The 18447-nt window shown below is 42.5% G+C and overlaps 1 protein-coding gene across 1 annotated transcript in view; it reads left to right on the plus strand.

Moving 5' to 3' along the window:
* The window catches only part of man1a1 (mannosidase, alpha, class 1A, member 1), a 116418-nt gene that overhangs the window by 93421 nt on the left and 4550 nt on the right, over window positions 1–18447 (plus strand). The window contains exons 6-10 of the mRNA XM_070925734.1: window positions 9628–9751; window positions 10052–10145; window positions 14762–14877; window positions 17282–17501; window positions 17990–18162. Of these exons, the coding sequence (XP_070781835.1) occupies window positions 9628–9751; window positions 10052–10145; window positions 14762–14877; window positions 17282–17501; window positions 17990–18162 (727 nt within the window). The remainder of the gene's footprint in view (window positions 1–9627; window positions 9752–10051; window positions 10146–14761; window positions 14878–17281; window positions 17502–17989; window positions 18163–18447) is intronic.

Below are 18447 nucleotides of genomic sequence, written 5' to 3' on the forward strand. Positions count from 1 at the left end.
ATATGACTGATAATAGTAGTTACAGCTGTAATACTAGCTGAGATTAATAATAGCAGTTTTAATAGTAACAGAACTACGACTAAACATGATAACTGTAGTGATGAGAGTCAGGCAGGCCCATGGCGGCAGCAGCACCCAGGCGTACCAGGACCACGATCCACAGCAACCTGCGAGACGAGAAAGCACAAAGAAACTCCGGGGGAAGATATAAAGTTAGTAACATGCATTGGACTGTGATGAATGTGCAAAGATGAAGAGGGAGAGGAGGAAAGCTCAGTGCATCATGGGAAGTCCCCCAGCAGTCTAGGCCTATAGCAGCATAACTAGGGGGGCTGGTCCAGGCAGGCCTGAGCCAGCCCTTAACTATAAGCCTTATCAAAAAGCAAAGTTTTAAGCCTACTCTTAAAAGCAGAGAGTGTGTCTGCCTCCCGGACCCAAACTGGGAGCCGATTCCACAGGAGAGGAGCTTGATAGCTGAAGGCTCCGGCTCCTGGTCTGCTTTTGGAGATTCTAGGAACCACAAGCAACCCTGCATTCTGGGAGCGGAGTGCTCTAGTGGGGTAACAGGGTACTATGAGCTCTTTAAGATATGATGGTGCCTGACCAGTAAGAGCTTTGTAGGTGAGGAGAAGGATTTTAAACTCTATTCTAGATTTTACAGGGAGCCAGTGCAGAGAAGCTAATACAGGAGAAATATGATCTCTTTTCCTGGTTCCTGTCAGTACACGTGCCGCAGCATTCTGGATCAGCTGGAGAGTCCTCAGGGACTTATTGGGACAGCCTGATAATAAGGAATTGCAATAATCCAGCCTAGACGTGACAAATGCATGGACTAATTTTTCTGCATCTGTTTGAGACAGGATCTTCCTGATTTTTGCAATGTTACGGAGGTGAAAGAAGGCAGTCCTTGAAGTTTGTTTTACGTGGGAGTTAAAGGACATGTCCTGATCAAAGACAACTCCGAGATTCCTCACGGTGGCGCTGGAGGCCAGGGCAATGCCATCTAGGGTAACAATATCCTTAGATACTGTGTTTCTGAGGTGTTCAGGGCCAAGAACAATAACTTCTGTCTTGTCCGAGTTCAACATCAGATAATTACAGGTCATCCAGGTCTTTATGTCCTTGCATGCTTGGAGCTTGGCTAACTGATGAGGTTCTTCTGGCTTGATCGATAAATATAGCTGGGTATCGTCCGCATAGCAATGAAAATGTATGGAGTGTTTTCTAATAATATCCCCTAAAGGAAGCATATATAAGGTGAATAGAATTGGTCCAAGCACAGAACCTTGTGGAACTCCATGACTGACTTTGGCGTACATGGAGGATTCATCGTTAACATGTACAAACTGAGATCGATCTGATAAATACGACTTAAACCAGCTTAGTGTGGTTCCTTTGATGCCAATTAAATGTTCCAGTCTCTGTAATAGGATATGATGGTCAATGGTGTCGAATGCAGCACTAAGATCTAACAAAACAAGTACAGAGACAAGTCCCTTGTCTGACGCAGTTAGAAGGTCATTTATAACTTTCACCAGTGCTGTCTCTGTGCTATGATGAGCTCTGAAACCTGACTGAAAGTCCTCAAGCAACTTATTGTCATGTAGAAAATCACACAGCTGGTTGGCGACTGCTTTCTCAAGAATCTTGGAGAGAAAGGGAAGGTTAGATATAGGTCTATAGTTGGCTAAAACCTCTGGATCAAGAGTGGGCTTCTTAAGAAGAGGTTTTTAGCCGGGTATTGCATCTTTAAAGAGTAATTCAACACCAGGCGTAGGTGTTTTGCTGCCCTCTCTGGTAGAACATTTCGAGCCTATTTGACCTCTGACCACACCTTCTGTTGCACCTGTAACCACACCCAGTAGTGATGTCACAGGGGTCCTAGAGTGTACCTGTACATAACTGCAGCAATGTGAAAAGTTAAATCACTGGAGGTCAGCAAAAATCACATTTTCAGTTCTCGTAAAAAGAACCCAGGCAGAATAGATCTGAAAATAGGTTCAAATATTGTAATATTTTCTTCTTCTTAAGCAAATACTGTAATGAGGATTCACACTGGTCTGGGAATCCCTTTTATTATGCTGGTATCAAGTGATTTCAAACGGAGCAGGGAAGCAGGAATCTCATTCACGTGAGGGAGATTTAATGGAGGTTCATGCACTAATAAGCCTGACTGATCACCAGACTGCTCATCCATGAAAGACCAGTAACAAACCAGTATAAAGCAACATGTGTACGTTTATGGAAGCACTCTGAATTAGTCATGATAGAACATCAAAAGAAATCCTCGTAGAAATTATTCATCCGGGGGATCAGTGGGAAATCTTGTCCACATGTCCACTTGATTTATCTTCAGGAGACACTTGAAACGGCTTCAACTTGGCCACTTGCGAGGTCTGATAAATCAGATCCCCTCTCTCTCTCGCTCTCTCAGTCTGTGCATAAACCCATTGATTGCCACTAACTGAGCGGAAAATGCTGCTAAGATTCCAATTGATTTGTCCAATAGATCTGCCGCAGACTCTGGTGGCACTGCAGCCAGATGGACAGAGGGACCAGAGGAACACGTGTCCCTAAATTTAGCTTTGATAATCAGAGACGGTCATCATTTTAAAATGTGTTTTCTCTCCTTTTATTCCTTAGTGACAGCTTTTGTTTTATCTTAGACTTGGGCTAAGTAGAAAATTCATCAAGCATATTACAGTCGCTCCGTTTTTAAATGTACTTGGCATTAACTCCAAGAGTAGGCATTAGTGGAGAATAAACAACCAATATTAGAGAATGAAATGCTGCATGTATTTGCAGAAATGTTCACTTCTTTCTGCTGGCTGCCAGTGATGTCAGTCGTCTTTTAGTTATTGAGTAATGATGAATAATGATATTATAAGCCAGACAAGGAAAGGGTTTTTGGCTGTCGGGCAATAATCGGGGGACTTAACAAATGTGTCGCTTTATTTAGTAAATAGAATATTTTCACAGGTTTATTACATTGGATGCTTTTCAGCTCAGTGTTAGGAGAAATCAGAAAATGTATCCCCAAAAACATTAACACAGGTTTAAATAAAAACAGTTTGACCTCATGTAATTGCTCCAACTTAAGTCATGGAGCAATGGAAACGTCAAATAGCCCTCAAACATGGTCCGTCTGTACCATGCGTTGGCTTCTTTCAATATTAAGTGGCTGTGCTTACGCAACGAAAGCAATGAAGCCAACTTCGTCCCTTATTTCCTCTTGACACTTTTCTTTCTCTCTCACTTTTTCACACAAAACACACACTCCAGTTACCCAGTCGTTATCTGCTTCAGCCAGTATGTCCCATAGCTCTTCTATTACCATTCAGACTGATAAAAGTGCTTGCAAATCACTTCCCGCTGCACTGCATACTGACTGGCCTTAATGGGATGAGGCATTGTGTGTGTGTGTATTAGGTTGTGTTGAGGTGTCTGGATCCGTGCTCTACATTCATTTTACTTGTAATTGACAGTAAAAGGTTTGAAAAATGCAAAAATAAAAATTAATTCGCAAATGCCATGCAAACAGAAGACTTTTGCTTAAAATTACAAATTAGAGTTTTAATGATAACTTTAAGTGCTAAATTTCAATTTTTAATGGGAAGATTGGAACCGATTGTGATTCTGAGAGGCTCCAGTCGGATACGATCTCTTTCCCTCTCTTTTTGTCTCGTTCAGACTTTACTCTCACAGAGAATTAAAGAGCTACACACACGTTGTATATACATCTTTAAATTCACTGCTCACCGTCACCCACCATTACAGAATGTACTAACTCAAAGAAAGTATCTGCTTTCCAGCCAAACTGCTGCTAATAGCAATGTCATCATCTTAATGACGTTGCAAAGTTAAAGCTCACTAATTTGCCCCCCCCCCCCCTGCTCTCTTTTCTCATCTCATAGAGGAAAATATAAAAAAAGAAATGTCAGTTTGGGACAGATTTTGCTCCTTCAGCTATGGGCTCTGAGGCTGAGGCAATCAATCCTGAGCTCTTGGGGTGTTGGAGTTTGATTAATAGGACTAGATGGAGAATGGCTCTATTAGTACAGCCTAGTGAGGTTGTCACACTGGTTGACCCTGTGAAGTGCCTGTCTGTCACGGAGCCTTTTCCTCTAGATGTGATGGGAAAGTTAACTTGTTAACTCTGATGTATGGAAATGCTGTGCTTGGTGTAGACTGACCGGTTATTAACATTTAAGGCAGCTGCTTTGTATTTTCATTTAGAGCTACTTTAAAGTGCAACAGTAGAATAAGGTCCTTAGTACCTAACAGGAAAGTAGAATTGAGAGTCATCAGCATAGCAGCTGCAGAAGAAGTCGTAAAATGCAGTATGACGTGATCAAACTGTTTATTATTTCAATTACCAGATATATGTTTTGTCCCCTGAGACAGTGTTATCTGCACCTTAAGCAAAACACATAATGGTGTTTTTTATTGCAAACAGCAATAGACTTCCACACATTTGAAAAATATAAGGCACAGTGAAGCTTATTGTGTTTTGGCATTTACCAGTAAACCTGTTTTAACCGCATTGGTCTAATTCTGCTTCTTCTGTTTGGTGGGTTAAGATTAGGTGACATTTGACTAATGGGAGGGGATGTTAGAACAAGCTGTAAAAAGAAGTGTTATTAGCAATTTATGATGACTTATAGAACCCAACCAATACTGGATTTTTGAGGTAGTACTCATATAAATATTTGAGATATTTTAATATTTTAGTTAAAAAAAAATCTGATAACAATATATCAACCAATATTAGTTGGTTTTTAACATATAAATATCATATTAAATTTGGTATCTACAAACGTATCTTTGGCATTTCTGTACTGCTATTTCTTGTTACTTATCGGCTGACATATACAGCTATATTCATTATATCACAAAGGAGCTAATATTGGGAGATATGTCAAGGCTCGAATGACTTATTTAAGTTTTGCAGCCCTCATTTTTAGGTTAAAGTCATAGCAATTTTTAGGTTGAGTGGGGGCCTAAGACAGGCTCTGCAGGGGTCTCTACCAAATGGACAAAGGGAGCCCTTACAGGTGTTCTTACCATGGCCACAGTTATGAGTATACAGATATACATACAGCAGACACACAATCATGATATTGGTGGTAACACTGTCTCACTGCCCTGAGGCACTTTCTAACAACAAAGAAGAGTTTCGCGTTCGGAGTATCCAGAGATTCTTTTTAAGAAGCAAACACACACAAATTCACACGCTTGCTCTCAGTGAAGCTCTCCTCTCTGCAGTAACCTAAGGCAGTGGAAGGCAGCCATGATTTAAGGTCTCTAATTAAGTTGCTGTGAATCTATCGCAATTCCCATTTTCTCTGCGCCTGGAGGAGGAGAAGTACAATAGATTTTAAGACGGAGAGGAAGAGATATTGAGGGAAGAAAAGCAGGAGGAAAACGGAGGTCGTGGCGTGGACGAGGAGGAGGAGGAGGAGGGCGGTGAAAGGGTTGGCACAGGGAACAAAAAATTGGGCCAAGATATAGGCCTCATCAACACAGAGAACAAATGAATTGGAGTAGTGCTTTTCAACATAATACTAGAGGAGCGTGAGAGGGCACTTCCTGGCGTGGCATGGTAATTTATGGAGATGGAATGGCTTTTCTGTTTTTCCAGGTTACTGCTTGGCACCACTGAATTAAAATCACTCTTGTTGGCCCTGCAGAATGGACTGGAGGGTATAAAACTAGCCGGCTACGATTTGTCATTTCACAGCTGGCCAAGAAATAGCTACGAGTGTGAGAGGTTGAATAATAAGGAGATTGGACACCTCCAAAAGGACAAATAAGATCGACAAGAGGACTGGAATCTGTCCTCCAATTCAAACCTTCATAATTCACGGTGGCATCAATCTGCAATGACCTAGTTTTTTCTAGGTCGAGGCTTTGGATCCATATTTGTTGCATGGACCCCTTGAGTCTTTTCAGGTTCTTTGTTTCTCAGCTGAACAGCAGGGCTCCGCGATGTGGAGAAAGTATGTGATGTCAGAATATCTTGATGGACATTCCCATTGAAGTTGTTGAAATGCTCTTAAAACATTGTTGTCCAGCTGTGAGACAGAGATATTCAAGAAATGTTCTTTTTCAGCGATGTCTCCTGACCGTAGCCTAGATGCAGCATTTTTATGCTTTGGGTCTCTTTGCAACAACTTGGTCAACTATCTTACATCTGCAGTTTGATCCCCCCCCCCTTAAGCTCTTCGCTAGTGTTTGGCAGCTTTTAAAACTTGTTTTAGCATGGGAATTGGATTCAAAGTTGAAGACGGAACAATTGACCACACAGTCCCTTCATGTCTTTCTCAGCAGATGGAGTTAGCCCAGTTTTTGCTCAGTAGTCATGGCATTGTAGAAGATTTCTTGTCCTTGTCAGCTTACCCAAATGTCCTCTTAAACTTACAAAATATAGTATGTGATAACCTAGAATAAAAGAAAGGTAATACTAAACCAAAGAGATCATTGTTTTATTGTGACTGGCCTGATTCAATATCTTCATAATAATAGTTATGAAACATAGACGAAGCAAATTAATTAAAATCTATGGGCATGGACATCTATTAGCCAAACAAACTGCATCATATCAGTCCCATCAGAGGTGGATGATGCTGTCTGATCCCTTGTTTTATAATGAAAGTTCAACATCAGCTCTGATACATTGGTCTGAGCTTTGCATAATCTCTAAAAAAAAAGTTCTAGGTCACCATAACATTTAATTAACGTTTCCAATCTAGCTTTGCAAAGAGAATTGCTGAATGTTTTCCAGTGTGCTGCATTAAATGACTACTGTTTGGTATAAAGCGTGGCTCGTCAGCGCGTGGCGACGATGAGTGAGAGACACCGCTGTGCCTCCTGTTAGTTTGCTGGATTTAATTCACTGAGTCTTTTTTATCCAGCCAGCTTTTGATATGAATCTTCATACCCCTGACTGTTGTTAAAATTAAGCCGAGATCACAAAACACAGTCAACAGGAGAAATTCATTACCATCGTACAGTAGATATCATTGCTAGATAATTAGGATGAAAGGCAGTTGAGGCGTCTATAAGGATTGTATGCTCAAACCACTTGCAGAGTATTTGTACAATATTGCGGAGTAGTCTGTAGTGCAAAAACAGTGTTTTTATAGCTTAGAGCTTGTAATAAGTCTCGCAGCATCCCATGTGAGAAAAGGGACGTAGAACATGCCAGGTGGTGACAGTGCTCTGGAAACTTGGCCACCAGGACATCTGCACCAGTAGTCAAACACAGCAGTGGACTCCCATCAGATGGACTAATAGTGTTGTAGCGTGCTGCTATGCCAATGGATGAATTGCCAGTTTCTAATCCCAGTGCGGGAAGTGGCTGAAACAACAATGAGTTTCCATCCGAAAACAGGCATGAAAGCCCCTCAGTAGCTATTGAAACAGGTTCATTTTGCCCAAAATGGAGCAGAGCCAGCCCTGTGACCCAATGTTTTTATTGGGTTTCCCGGCATTAATTATTAATCATTCATTATTTCAATCACAGTGCTGTTTGTGTTTTGTAGTGGCAGGTGTTGTGCAAACTGAGTCAGTAATGTCAGCTGTACAACACTGACATTTGCCACCGAACATACTAGACCTAGAAAGACTGTTTTGAATCGATCAAGGGTGAATTTTATTGCTCATGAATGCATTTGTAAGATGAAGAGTGTTTTTCTTCAAAAAGTTGCATATTGTTGCTTTAAGTAAAGCCCCAAGTAGTGTAAAAACCTCAATAGCTTAATTTTCTAATGCAGTTCCAGATCACAAACCGTCTTAAATGTATCTTTCTGAAACTTGCAGACACCCTGGCCAGACTAAAGATATTCCAAACACACCCTCATCTGTCCGTCTCCAGTATTGTACGTTACGTCTGCTCTTCATCGGTTTGTGTCTGTGGGGTTTACGCAACAGCTTTTCCCTGTTGTCTTTTGTTTTGTTCTCCTTAACAGGGATTTAGTGTTTCTCACAGCGGGGCTTTGGGAGGGATCGGGGTGGACAGGGGTGAGTTGGAAAGGTGTGTGTTTGCGTCCCCCCCCACCACCACCACCACCACCAAGAGAAGGGATTTGTCGTTCATCACAGGGTTTATAAAAGGATTGAAAAAGATGGATAGATAGCTCAAGTCTGCAGTTGACTGAGGGGAAGTGGAGGCGGCGGTGAGAGTGTTGTGGAGATAGAGCTGGAGGAATAATGCTGTGTTCGTCTGAAAGGAGCTGGAACACTAAAACGCAATGTATATGTATGTGTGTAAATTTTGCGCAGGTAATCGGAGACTTTAATATCCTATTTCAATGGCTGCACCAGTCTGAAGCTAACAAACACACAGCTCCCAACTTAATCAGGGTCTACAGTGATGGGATTCTTCCCTCGCCACAGTTCCGTTCCCTGACCCTGATCTGTGTCTCCGCCCGCTGCCTGATGCCGCTGTGGTCCTTTCAGTGTTTGGTCGACTTGATTAAATCCATGGTGTAATGGGAAACAAATTATGGCTTGTGCAGCATGATGAGTTGAAGGGGGGATAATTAGTATGTTCATCCACCTCTTTGAAGAGATGTGCGTGTATGGCACTTCTCCCAATCTCCTCCGCCTTTTTCTCATTTGCTGGGTGTCTCCCGTGTGTGCTTGTGTGTGTGTGTGTGTGTAGCTTATGTCCATGCGTCCACTTGTAGTTGTTGTAGTAGTGCGTAGACGTAGACATCTCGGTGTGTGTTTCACAGTGTAGTGAATTGTTAATATGTATTCATGAGTAGTTACTTGAGGCATTGCCACCAGAGTCATCAGTCCTTTGCCTGGAAGTGATTTGTCAGTGGCTCTAATGATCCAGCACACACACACACACACACACACACACACACACACACACCCTGTCGCTAGGTCTTCTGTCCTTGTCGAGCATGCCAGGGTCAGTAGCTCTCACATATGGCCTGAGAGTCGACTCAATTTCATCGTCACTGCGGGCAACATCAGGGGAGAGGGAAGGGTCCAGAAAGTCCTGATTGACTGACAGATGGACACCGGCAAGGATAAGATACGCTGCCAAAGTCAGTGTGTGTGTGTGTGTGGAAAAACAACAAATACACCCATAAATATGACAGATGGAGCGTGAAGTGAGGTTTTAGTGTCATTAATGTAACTCGGTATCCATTTTAAGAATCTATTTGTGAATGTCGCAAAAGATGGCAAATATTAATGGCTCTCTAAAATAATGTGTGATTTACGGGAACGTTTTAGTTGTCGTTTTAAAGTATGACTGCTGAGTCACTGAGAGTCTTACGTCTTCTGACTTTGAAGATTTATTGCCTCTTTTCAGCTGTCAGTTTAGTATGAGACAAGCAGGTTTTGCTGTGTGCTGATGAATTGCTTTTTCTAACATGACTCACAGCGTGCTCTTGTGTTTTTGCCCACAAAGCTTGTGGGTATTAGTTTAAAAAAAACAACAAGTTGAAACAAAAGAGGATGGTCTGATAATTTGCTAAAATGCACAAAAGGTGTAAAGCATTATGCAGTTTTTCAAATTGTCTCCCTCCAGCTGTGGTTCAGTGTGTCTTCTTGTTCTATTTTTCTAACAGAACCCTCTGTCTCCTTCCTCTGTTTGTTTTTGTCCAGTGGGATTGGTAGAAACTGGCCCTGGGCGTCGGGTGGCAGCAGCATCCTGGCAGAGTACGGCACCCTGCATCTGGAGTTCATGCACCTCAGCAAACTCTCCGGGAATCCTGAGTTTGCACAGAAGGTAACAGACACGCGCGAGTGTCGATGATACTACTTTTTTTCCACACTTAATGGCGGCGACACGCTTGATTTCCACTCGCTCTCTTGAATGAAAAATGAGGAAGGAATGAAAACTGCAGTGCAACGCAGACTCTTCACCCTGTTAACTTGGTTCCCCCGTACAAACATTGATTATGTCACATTTGTAACAGTTTTTCTTTTCAGCGTCGCATACAATAACTGTCATACATACTGTCTTTTTCAGTGCGCTGCTCTTGTGTTTGAAGTGAGCTTGACTTGTCGTTATTTCTTTGATCGTTAGGTAATGAACATCCGGAAAGTGCTAAATCGCCTGGACAAACCTCAGGGGCTGTACCCCAACTACCTGAACCCCAACAGCGGCCAGTGGGGCCAACGTAAGTCCTCCTCACGCCTCTCTCACGTCCCATCCAATTTCTTCTGTCTTGCCTTTCTCCTGCAGTCCCTGCTGGTTTAGCACCTGCTTGTCATGGTAATGCCTGAATACTGCCCTTCAGCTCGCGAGTCCTAGATGCGGCAAATTCAGCAAGACGACTGATTTTATCATTAACATACAATCACTAATCCCCGTTAAAACTAGCTTCTGCTACACATGCAAGTCCGATGTGGTTACTCACCACTAAGCTGACATCTAAATACAAAATGAGACAAACGTGTCACGGATGACATAACAATCACATCCCAATCAAAATCAGCACAGACAGTAATGTATTCACCGGTGTTAAGTCATACACGAAGGAACACAAGCAGAGAATGACAGCCGCTACTCGACATTAGCTGAGCATCGCCAATAAGACCATTATCCATTGCACGTGTTGAACACATGCTTTTTTATTAACTGGCAGTTAAACAGGTTGGTCTCCTCTGACTTGGGGTGTGCCTCAAGGCTCAACCCCGGGGCCCTTGTCATTTTCTTGTAAGTTTATGCCTCTGCTTAGAATAATCATTTCTATCCTTATATATTACCTCTCACTGTTACGAACATAAATCTGGCCGAATGCGCTCTGCCCTGTCACCACACTTGTACGTTTTGTGGACACAAATGGAAGATGTCCTCATAATTTCCTACAGGACAATAGAGATGGAACGGAGGGAGAGAAAGAGCTGGTAATTTCACACCTAGGTGCATTGTGATTAAAAAGAAAATCACAGGCTGAAATCCTTGAGTTAATAGTAACCTGCAGTCTGAGGCTGATATCAGACACATTCATATAATTTGCATTTATCACTTGAAGAATGTCACCAAGGTTAGACCTTTTCTCTCCCAAGATGACACTGAAACACTAATGCATGCAAATTACAACTTGTCTAGATGGCTGCAATGCACTTTACACCTGTAATTTGCACCGACTCCAACCAGGAATGCGCACATTCTTCTGATATTTCAGTCACTACACTGGCTCCCGCTCAGATTTTAGGATTTTGAGAGTGTTCATTATTTTTGATTTGTCCATGAACTTGCCCCCAATCTTTGTACATAAATGATCATTGAGCTCCTCTCATAACCACAGACTTGTTTTTGTTAATTATTCTGCGATCAGGACTGAGCTGATTAGTCGATCGATTAAAAACTTGGATCAGTAACTATTTGGATAGTCTATTTATCCCTCAAGTAACTCCAGCTTCTAAAATGTGAATATTAGCCTGTTTTCTTCGTCCTCTATCAAGTAAATTGGATCTCTTTGGGTTTTTTTGACAAAACAAGTGATTTGAACACATTGTTTTGAGCTTTGGGAAGTTGTGATGGATATTTTTTACTTACTTTCAATGGACCAAATGATTCAATTATTAAGTGAAAGTCAGCTGCTTAATCTGTAATCAAAGTAATCATTAGCTTCTGCTTTAATGGTGAGGCAGCTTTTAGTCTTTGGCCATTTATAATTTGGAATATTTATTTCAAAATGTGAGACTAGCAGTTATGTAATAATGATTATGTCGTTTTGTATTATTTATATTCATATTGTTTTCGTGTAACTTGTTCTTATTCCCCAGTTTTATTTATCTTTCATTAATCTTCATTATTCTTTCTATTTCCTTCATTCTTTGAAAAGCAGTATTTTTTGGAGATTTTCATCTCACTCATTTCATCATTTTCACAAATGAAGATAAATGAAAGCTAAAATATGAACATTGGTTTATGCTTTTCACATTAAAGTGGAGTATTTAGGAAGCCATTTAGGCGAAAGAAGATTTGATTTATTCTACATGGTTCTTGCAGTGGAGTCAGTGTTGGACAAGTGGTGCTGAATGGCTCTAGAGTCGTGTTTCCACTTGAATCTTGTGCATCACTGCAACCCTCTGTTTACCAGCCTCACTGTCACTTCACACTCAATTCCCGTCTTTAACACCAGTGTGTGTGTGTGTGTGTGTGTGTGCGTGCGTGCGTGCGTGCGTGCGTGCGTGCGTGCGCGCGTGTCCGTTCATAACGGATACGGATAATTTGTGACTCCATTGTCGGACTCTTCGAACCGTGTAGCTGAACAGGTAATGATGACAATGATGGAGGGGTGAGACTTTGAGGAAGAGGAGAAAATTGGGGTGTTGAGGAAGAAGAGAGAACAAAGAAGAACATATGGAGTTCCAGAAAGAAAGGTGTATATAATAGAGAAGTGATGGAGGGTATCGTTTGGGAGAAGAATCCAGCAGTAAAAGCCTCTCCTAATGCCAGTTGTTATATGTCGGAGTAGAGTAGTAGCTGTGTAGTGAAAGTGGCTGGACATAGTAACAAGCCTCGACAAAGCTGCTATATCGAATCATCAAGTTCTTAAAGGAATAGTCCGACCTTTTTGAGAGCTTGCAGAGAGTTATTGTTGTAAATTGTTGTTTCACACCTCTAAAACTTGCTACTCATTATATCTCACTTGTTTAATCTGCGCAAAAAAAAACAGTCTTTATGCTAAGCTAACCATCTCATGGCATTAGCTTCATATATAATGGACACGTGTAAGACTGGTGTCCTGAAATGTTTTGGCAACCTGCGCGTTCCGAAGAAACATACGAGTAATGTTTTCTCCTCACCCGTCAAATGAAAGTTCAAACTTCTAGTGGCGGTTTCTTTAAATCCTGAAACAAATTTCTCTTGTGGGCATTTTCACCAAGCAGTGTCGGAAACTATCAAGTCCCAGGAACTAAACACGACATCAGGGACATCGGAAAAATGATCCTTCAGCCCGCTGTGTTTTCATTTCAGCCACCTACCAAGAACCGCAGAGATTAGGCAAATTAGACCAATAATGGATTAAAGACCGACTCTTTGAAACTGTATTTTGCATACAAAATAGAACAGAATCATCATGCTTTTTGTAATTTATTGTTGTGAGACTGTGGTGTTTGAATCAATGGGAAAGGACACATGCAGAGGTGGAAAGGGAAATTGGAAGTGTCTCTAAAGTTGTTACAATCTGCTGAGATCCCCCCCCCCCCCCGCCCCCCCTGCTGTCAGCTCATGAGCATTTCAGTTTTGAAATGAACAAAACTTGATTATTTTTCATGCTTAATTGCTTTCGCGCCCGTTTTACCTCGTGTTTGTTCAGGCCAGTCACTGTTCTACATAAAATCAGGTCACATTTCTCTTGATTTCCACAAGAAAGTTGTGGCATTAAATTAGAAATCCTTTGATCCAGTTGTATTATTTCGGGGGGGGGGGGGGGGGGGGGGTTTGTAGGTCTGTTATGAAAGTCCTGTCTGGTATAGCTTTTGACACCCAGCCCTTGATTTGGAGGACTGTTAGTGTCTGTGATGGTTGAGCCTGCCCTTCTGGTCTGCTTCCTTTTTTTTTTTATGATCTGATGAATGATAAAACTACTGAAAGCGCATTCCACAGTTATAATTGTTGGCATTTAGCTGACACTCTCAACCGGAGCCGGTAACCGTGTTTTCATCCAAGTATTTTATGCAAATTATGACCGATTCAATTAGGAATGTAGGATAGCAACGGCTAAAGTTGCAACAGAAAAATCCTCACTCACGAAAGAAGAAAAAAAACAAACACTTTTATCCTTGTCTTAGTCAGAGAGGGGTGTTTTTTTTTTTGTTGTTTTTTTCATCTAGAAAGAAATTATGCAATAGTGATGGGAATGCATTTGTTGAATAAATTATGACCGGGGGATGTTTGCAGCCTAATGTTGTCTGAAAAATATCTTTCCACCGCAGCCTCACAGAAATGCTCCCCCTGTGTCTTTTTGCATTCTGCACATACATAGAAGACCGAGTCATGTTTGGTAGGTTTCGTGTGTAATCCGAACAGCTGTTATGTTACCATGTTGTGGATGAGACATGTCGAGTCATAGCTTCCACCTCTCTCTCTCTCTCTCTCTCTCTCTCTCTCTCTCTCTCTCTCTCTCTCTCGGCTTCAAAGTCTGTATTAGAAATATGTTTGTACGTGAATTTATAATCGCTCGTCACGACTTTTCTAATCAGACAGTTGAAGTTTTGTTTGGGCGGATCGCAGACGCTCTATTTTAAGCTCGTGTCATCTCTCTCTCTCTCTCTCGATTGTGTGCCGCTCGCGTTCCCGGGCTTTATATTGAACTCGCAGGAAGCCGGGTACTCTTATCGGCTCGGAACCACGCCGCCTTCGCCGCCAGCCTCCTTTTCTTCTTCACTTCAAGATGATCACAGCTGACATTTAATCTCTGCGCTCCACAAACAGGGCCGGACACTGTTAATGACACATGCATATGGATGAGCCTTCGCTGACAATCAGCAGGGCAAATACGAAAGTACAGCTCGGCTGGCTGGAGGCTCTCCTGCGATAACAGCCCCTCACACACACACACACACACACACACACACACATTATCCTGTAGTATACCGCAGACTGTAGGTGTGTTCTCTTTATATTACACACACACACATCTAGCCCTGTGCCGTGTGAGGATGAGGATCTATGGATGGTCCAACTGTCGTAATCTAAACCAGCACACATGTAGGAGGCTTGTGTGTGTGTGTGTGTGTGTGTGTGTTGTAATCGTTGTTTATCTGTGTGTGGCAGATCACGTGTCTGTGGGTGGCCTAGGTGACAGTTTCTATGAGTACCTGCTCAAGGCCTGGCTGATGTCTGACAAGACTGATGAGGAAGGCAAGAAGATGTACTACGATGCCCTGCAGGTAACACACACACACACACACACACACACACACACACACACACACACACACACACACACACACACACACACGCGCGCGCGCACTGCTGACAACACATACCCACCAGACATCTCTTTGGTTTGAGGTGACTTTGACTCTTCAAGCATGAAGCAGAAGAGGCAGCATTATCCTCACTTTCTGTCGTAGACTTCACGAAAGCTGCAACGAGGAGTCGACTGACAGAAAATTAAAAGTTATCAGCAACTATTTTGATACTCCATTAATCGTTTGAGTAATTCTTTTAAGCAAAGAGGCCAAATATTCTCTCTGATTTGCTGGGATCTGCTTCTTTTCTGTTTTTATATGATAACAAACGGATTATCTTTGGGTTGTGAACAGTTTCTCAGACAAAATGAGATAGTGAGATAGAGATCGACCTGTGTGAAGAAAGATATTAAAAGCTTATGTCGTTACATGTTTGGGAGGGCTCGAAAGTTAACGCTGCTATAAATGACGACTGTAACAGTTGACAGTTTCGGAGGTTCATTATTTTTCTTATACCTTGAAGGTATCTGGTTTTTGAATGCTGTATGTTAGAAAGTCAGGGAGTAGTAGCACTTCCTGTTTGCGTGGGTTTGTGCTCTGACAGCTGCAGTTGTACCACTGAAATAGACATCGTTTGTCACCTATCTGGTCCCTAAAAGCACCATCTGTGAGCGGTGTTGAGCACCCTTCCTGTCCCGACCATCACATCGCGTCGCAGCACTGATCCGTCTGCCTTGCAACTTCCGATCTGTTGCACTTCTGCCACCGAGAACTGCGGCCTGTTGCGGTTCTGAGCCGCCAGAGGTCGAGTCACATCGCACTGCGTTTCAGTTTCAACATCAATGTGGAAACTTTAGCGCCACGCGGGTAACCACTAGACCCATGAATGTGTAACACACAGCCAGTGACCTCATAAAATCAGGGTTTGAAGATGCTGTTTGATGGTGAGCTGCTTGGATTCCCTCCACAGGGTTTTTCCCCTCCCTCTGAGTCATAATAAGTGGCTGTTTCATAATAGTGCACAACAAACATGAGGTCAGCTTTAGATATTTGAAAAGTGATCTTGTATTTATTTGTTGCCCAAATAACTTTGAAGATAATAAAAGGAATAATTTAAAAGATGACCGTGCTATTACCATAAATACTTTCTGGGACGACTGAGATCGCAGCTAGCTAGTTTTGTTTGACTAATGTACATTTTTATTTTGGCAATTTTATTTTTTATTACGCTTAAAGTGGCAAATTTCTGATTTCTATCTTCTATTCGACCACTGTCCTGCCAAAGCTTCCCTTTAATCCTCAGGCGTCAAGATGGTGAGTTTGAGCAGATGGGAAGATGATGGCACACACAGAGCTAAACACACTTTTTTGTACAAGTAGACGGGGAGCAGATGAATCTACAATAACAACAGCCACCTAAAGTGAACGGATAGGCGGCAGCTTCCCTCTGTTTAAACAAATTGTCAACTTGTGTTGTGCTGACAAGCGACGGGTCTCAGCTGGAGAGAGCTGATTCTCCGATTGTTTTTCTGTGACACGCTGAGGAGCAAATATATTCCGCGGCCACTAAAATGCAGAATTAAACACGCAGGGATACTTTAGCCCTAATCTCTGCCGATCTTCAAGGATTATAGGCGTTCTTGATTTATTTACCAAGGAGAGGCCTGGGAAGAGAGAGAGAGAGAGAGAGCGGCTACGGGGGTGAATATCCGAGTCACAGCAGGAAAATGAAATGATAACCCTGCAGGGCCGAGCTAAAGGGGCAGCACACCCCAAACACATTGAAACCTGTTGTTTCTCTTGCCTTGAGTGCCACCCATCCATCCCGACCTGTAATAATCTCTGAGCAGCGTCGAGTTTGCACGCCAGTTATTTATAAGAACGAAGACGCGCAGAAGGAGGCAGTTCTTGTCTTGTCACAGATGAGACGATTAACATTTTGCTCCGTCACGAGGGAACATATGTTTTCCGCCAGGCTCTAAAGTACACATTTAATTGTTTGCAGATATAAACAGACGTTCGACAGACAGCAGACAATTATAACTTGTCAAACCAACAAGAACTGTTGCTGTTTTTTGTTTTTTTGTTGCTTCGAGCTCCCCTGCCGTTCAGCTTTGTCGTACAGGGGGTGGCAGATACCTCAAACTGTGGTGTCAATGGCGGTCTGGGTGAGATTGTATTCATAAAGCAGCAGTCCCTCAACCAGCTGTCTTTAAAAGGGGAAAACAGGTGCCGTTGCTTTGCATAATGTATGAAATAATCTCACATGAAAAATAGTCAATCTCTCAGATTTACCCGGTAATGAGAAGAGGATTGAAAGCTGGATTCACGTCTTGCAGGAGTGAGGACTGAAACCCTTTCATTGCGTCTCGTCTTTCAGGCGATAGAAACCAACCTGATGAGGAAGTCGAGCGGCGGGCTGACGTACATAGCGGAGTGGAAGGGGGGGCTGCTGGAGCACAAGATGGGGCACCTGACCTGTTTCGCGGGCGGCATGATCGCCCTGGGTGCCGACGGGGCGTCCAGCGACAAGACGGGCCACCAGATGGAGCAGGCAGCTGAGATCGCCCGGACCTGTCACGAGTCTTACGCCAGGACCGGTAAATATGCACACCAAGACGATAAACATTATCTATTTGTACTTTCCATCTATTTTTTTTTTTATTGAAAGAAAAGTGGTCTTATTTAATCCGTTTTTTTTTTTAATTTAATTTATCTTATTTTTTCAATTGTCATTCTAATCCATCCTCAAGTCATATTATGAGTCACCCTCTTTTAAAGGCAGCAGTGCAGAAACATCACCACTAGCATTTAAATAACTTTATTATTTCTTGAGTGAGCATTGACCCGAAGTTTATGACATCATTCTGCAATGCAGCCACACACATAACTTAACATAACATAACATAACATCATGTAAACATATGGAGAAGTCACATTTCATTACATCGTCAAGGCGATCCTCCCGCGCGCACAGACGACGCTGTGTTTTATTTTCCATCTGTAATTAAGATCAAGTGAGACCGCTTGCTGCTTTAGAGCCACAATATTCTCTTTCTTTTTTTTCTCCCCGCTCTCTCCTCTCCAGCTCTGAAGCTGGGCCCGGAGGCGTTCCGCTTCGACGGCGGGGTCGAGGCCATCGCCACCCGCCAGAACGAGAAGTACTTCATCCTCCGTCCCGAGGTCATAGAGACCTACATGTACATGTGGAGGTTCACCCACGACCCCAAATACAGGGAGTGGGGCTGGGAGGCTGTGCAGGTGAAACATTTGCTGCTTGAAATGAAAATATTCCTGTTTGTCATATTGCATTTAGCAAGAGCAATTTGGACAAGAATGTTCTCATCTGGCTTCTTACTGCACATGGAGTTTAGAGAGGTTTTATTTCACTGAGCATTAAAAAACAAACCTAAACAAGACAAATCAGGATGGAAGCTTACAGAAGGTCAATATAACCTGATATTTTAAGAACATAAAGAGCTCGATTGATGTTGTCCTCCCTGTTTGTCTCGTCCTGTTGTGCGTCTCTCTCGCCGGGCCCTCGTT

This window comes from Enoplosus armatus, chromosome 19, assembly GCF_043641665.1.
Source record: "Enoplosus armatus isolate fEnoArm2 chromosome 19, fEnoArm2.hap1, whole genome shotgun sequence".
Lineage (NCBI taxonomy): Eukaryota > Metazoa > Chordata > Actinopteri > Centrarchiformes > Enoplosidae > Enoplosus > Enoplosus armatus.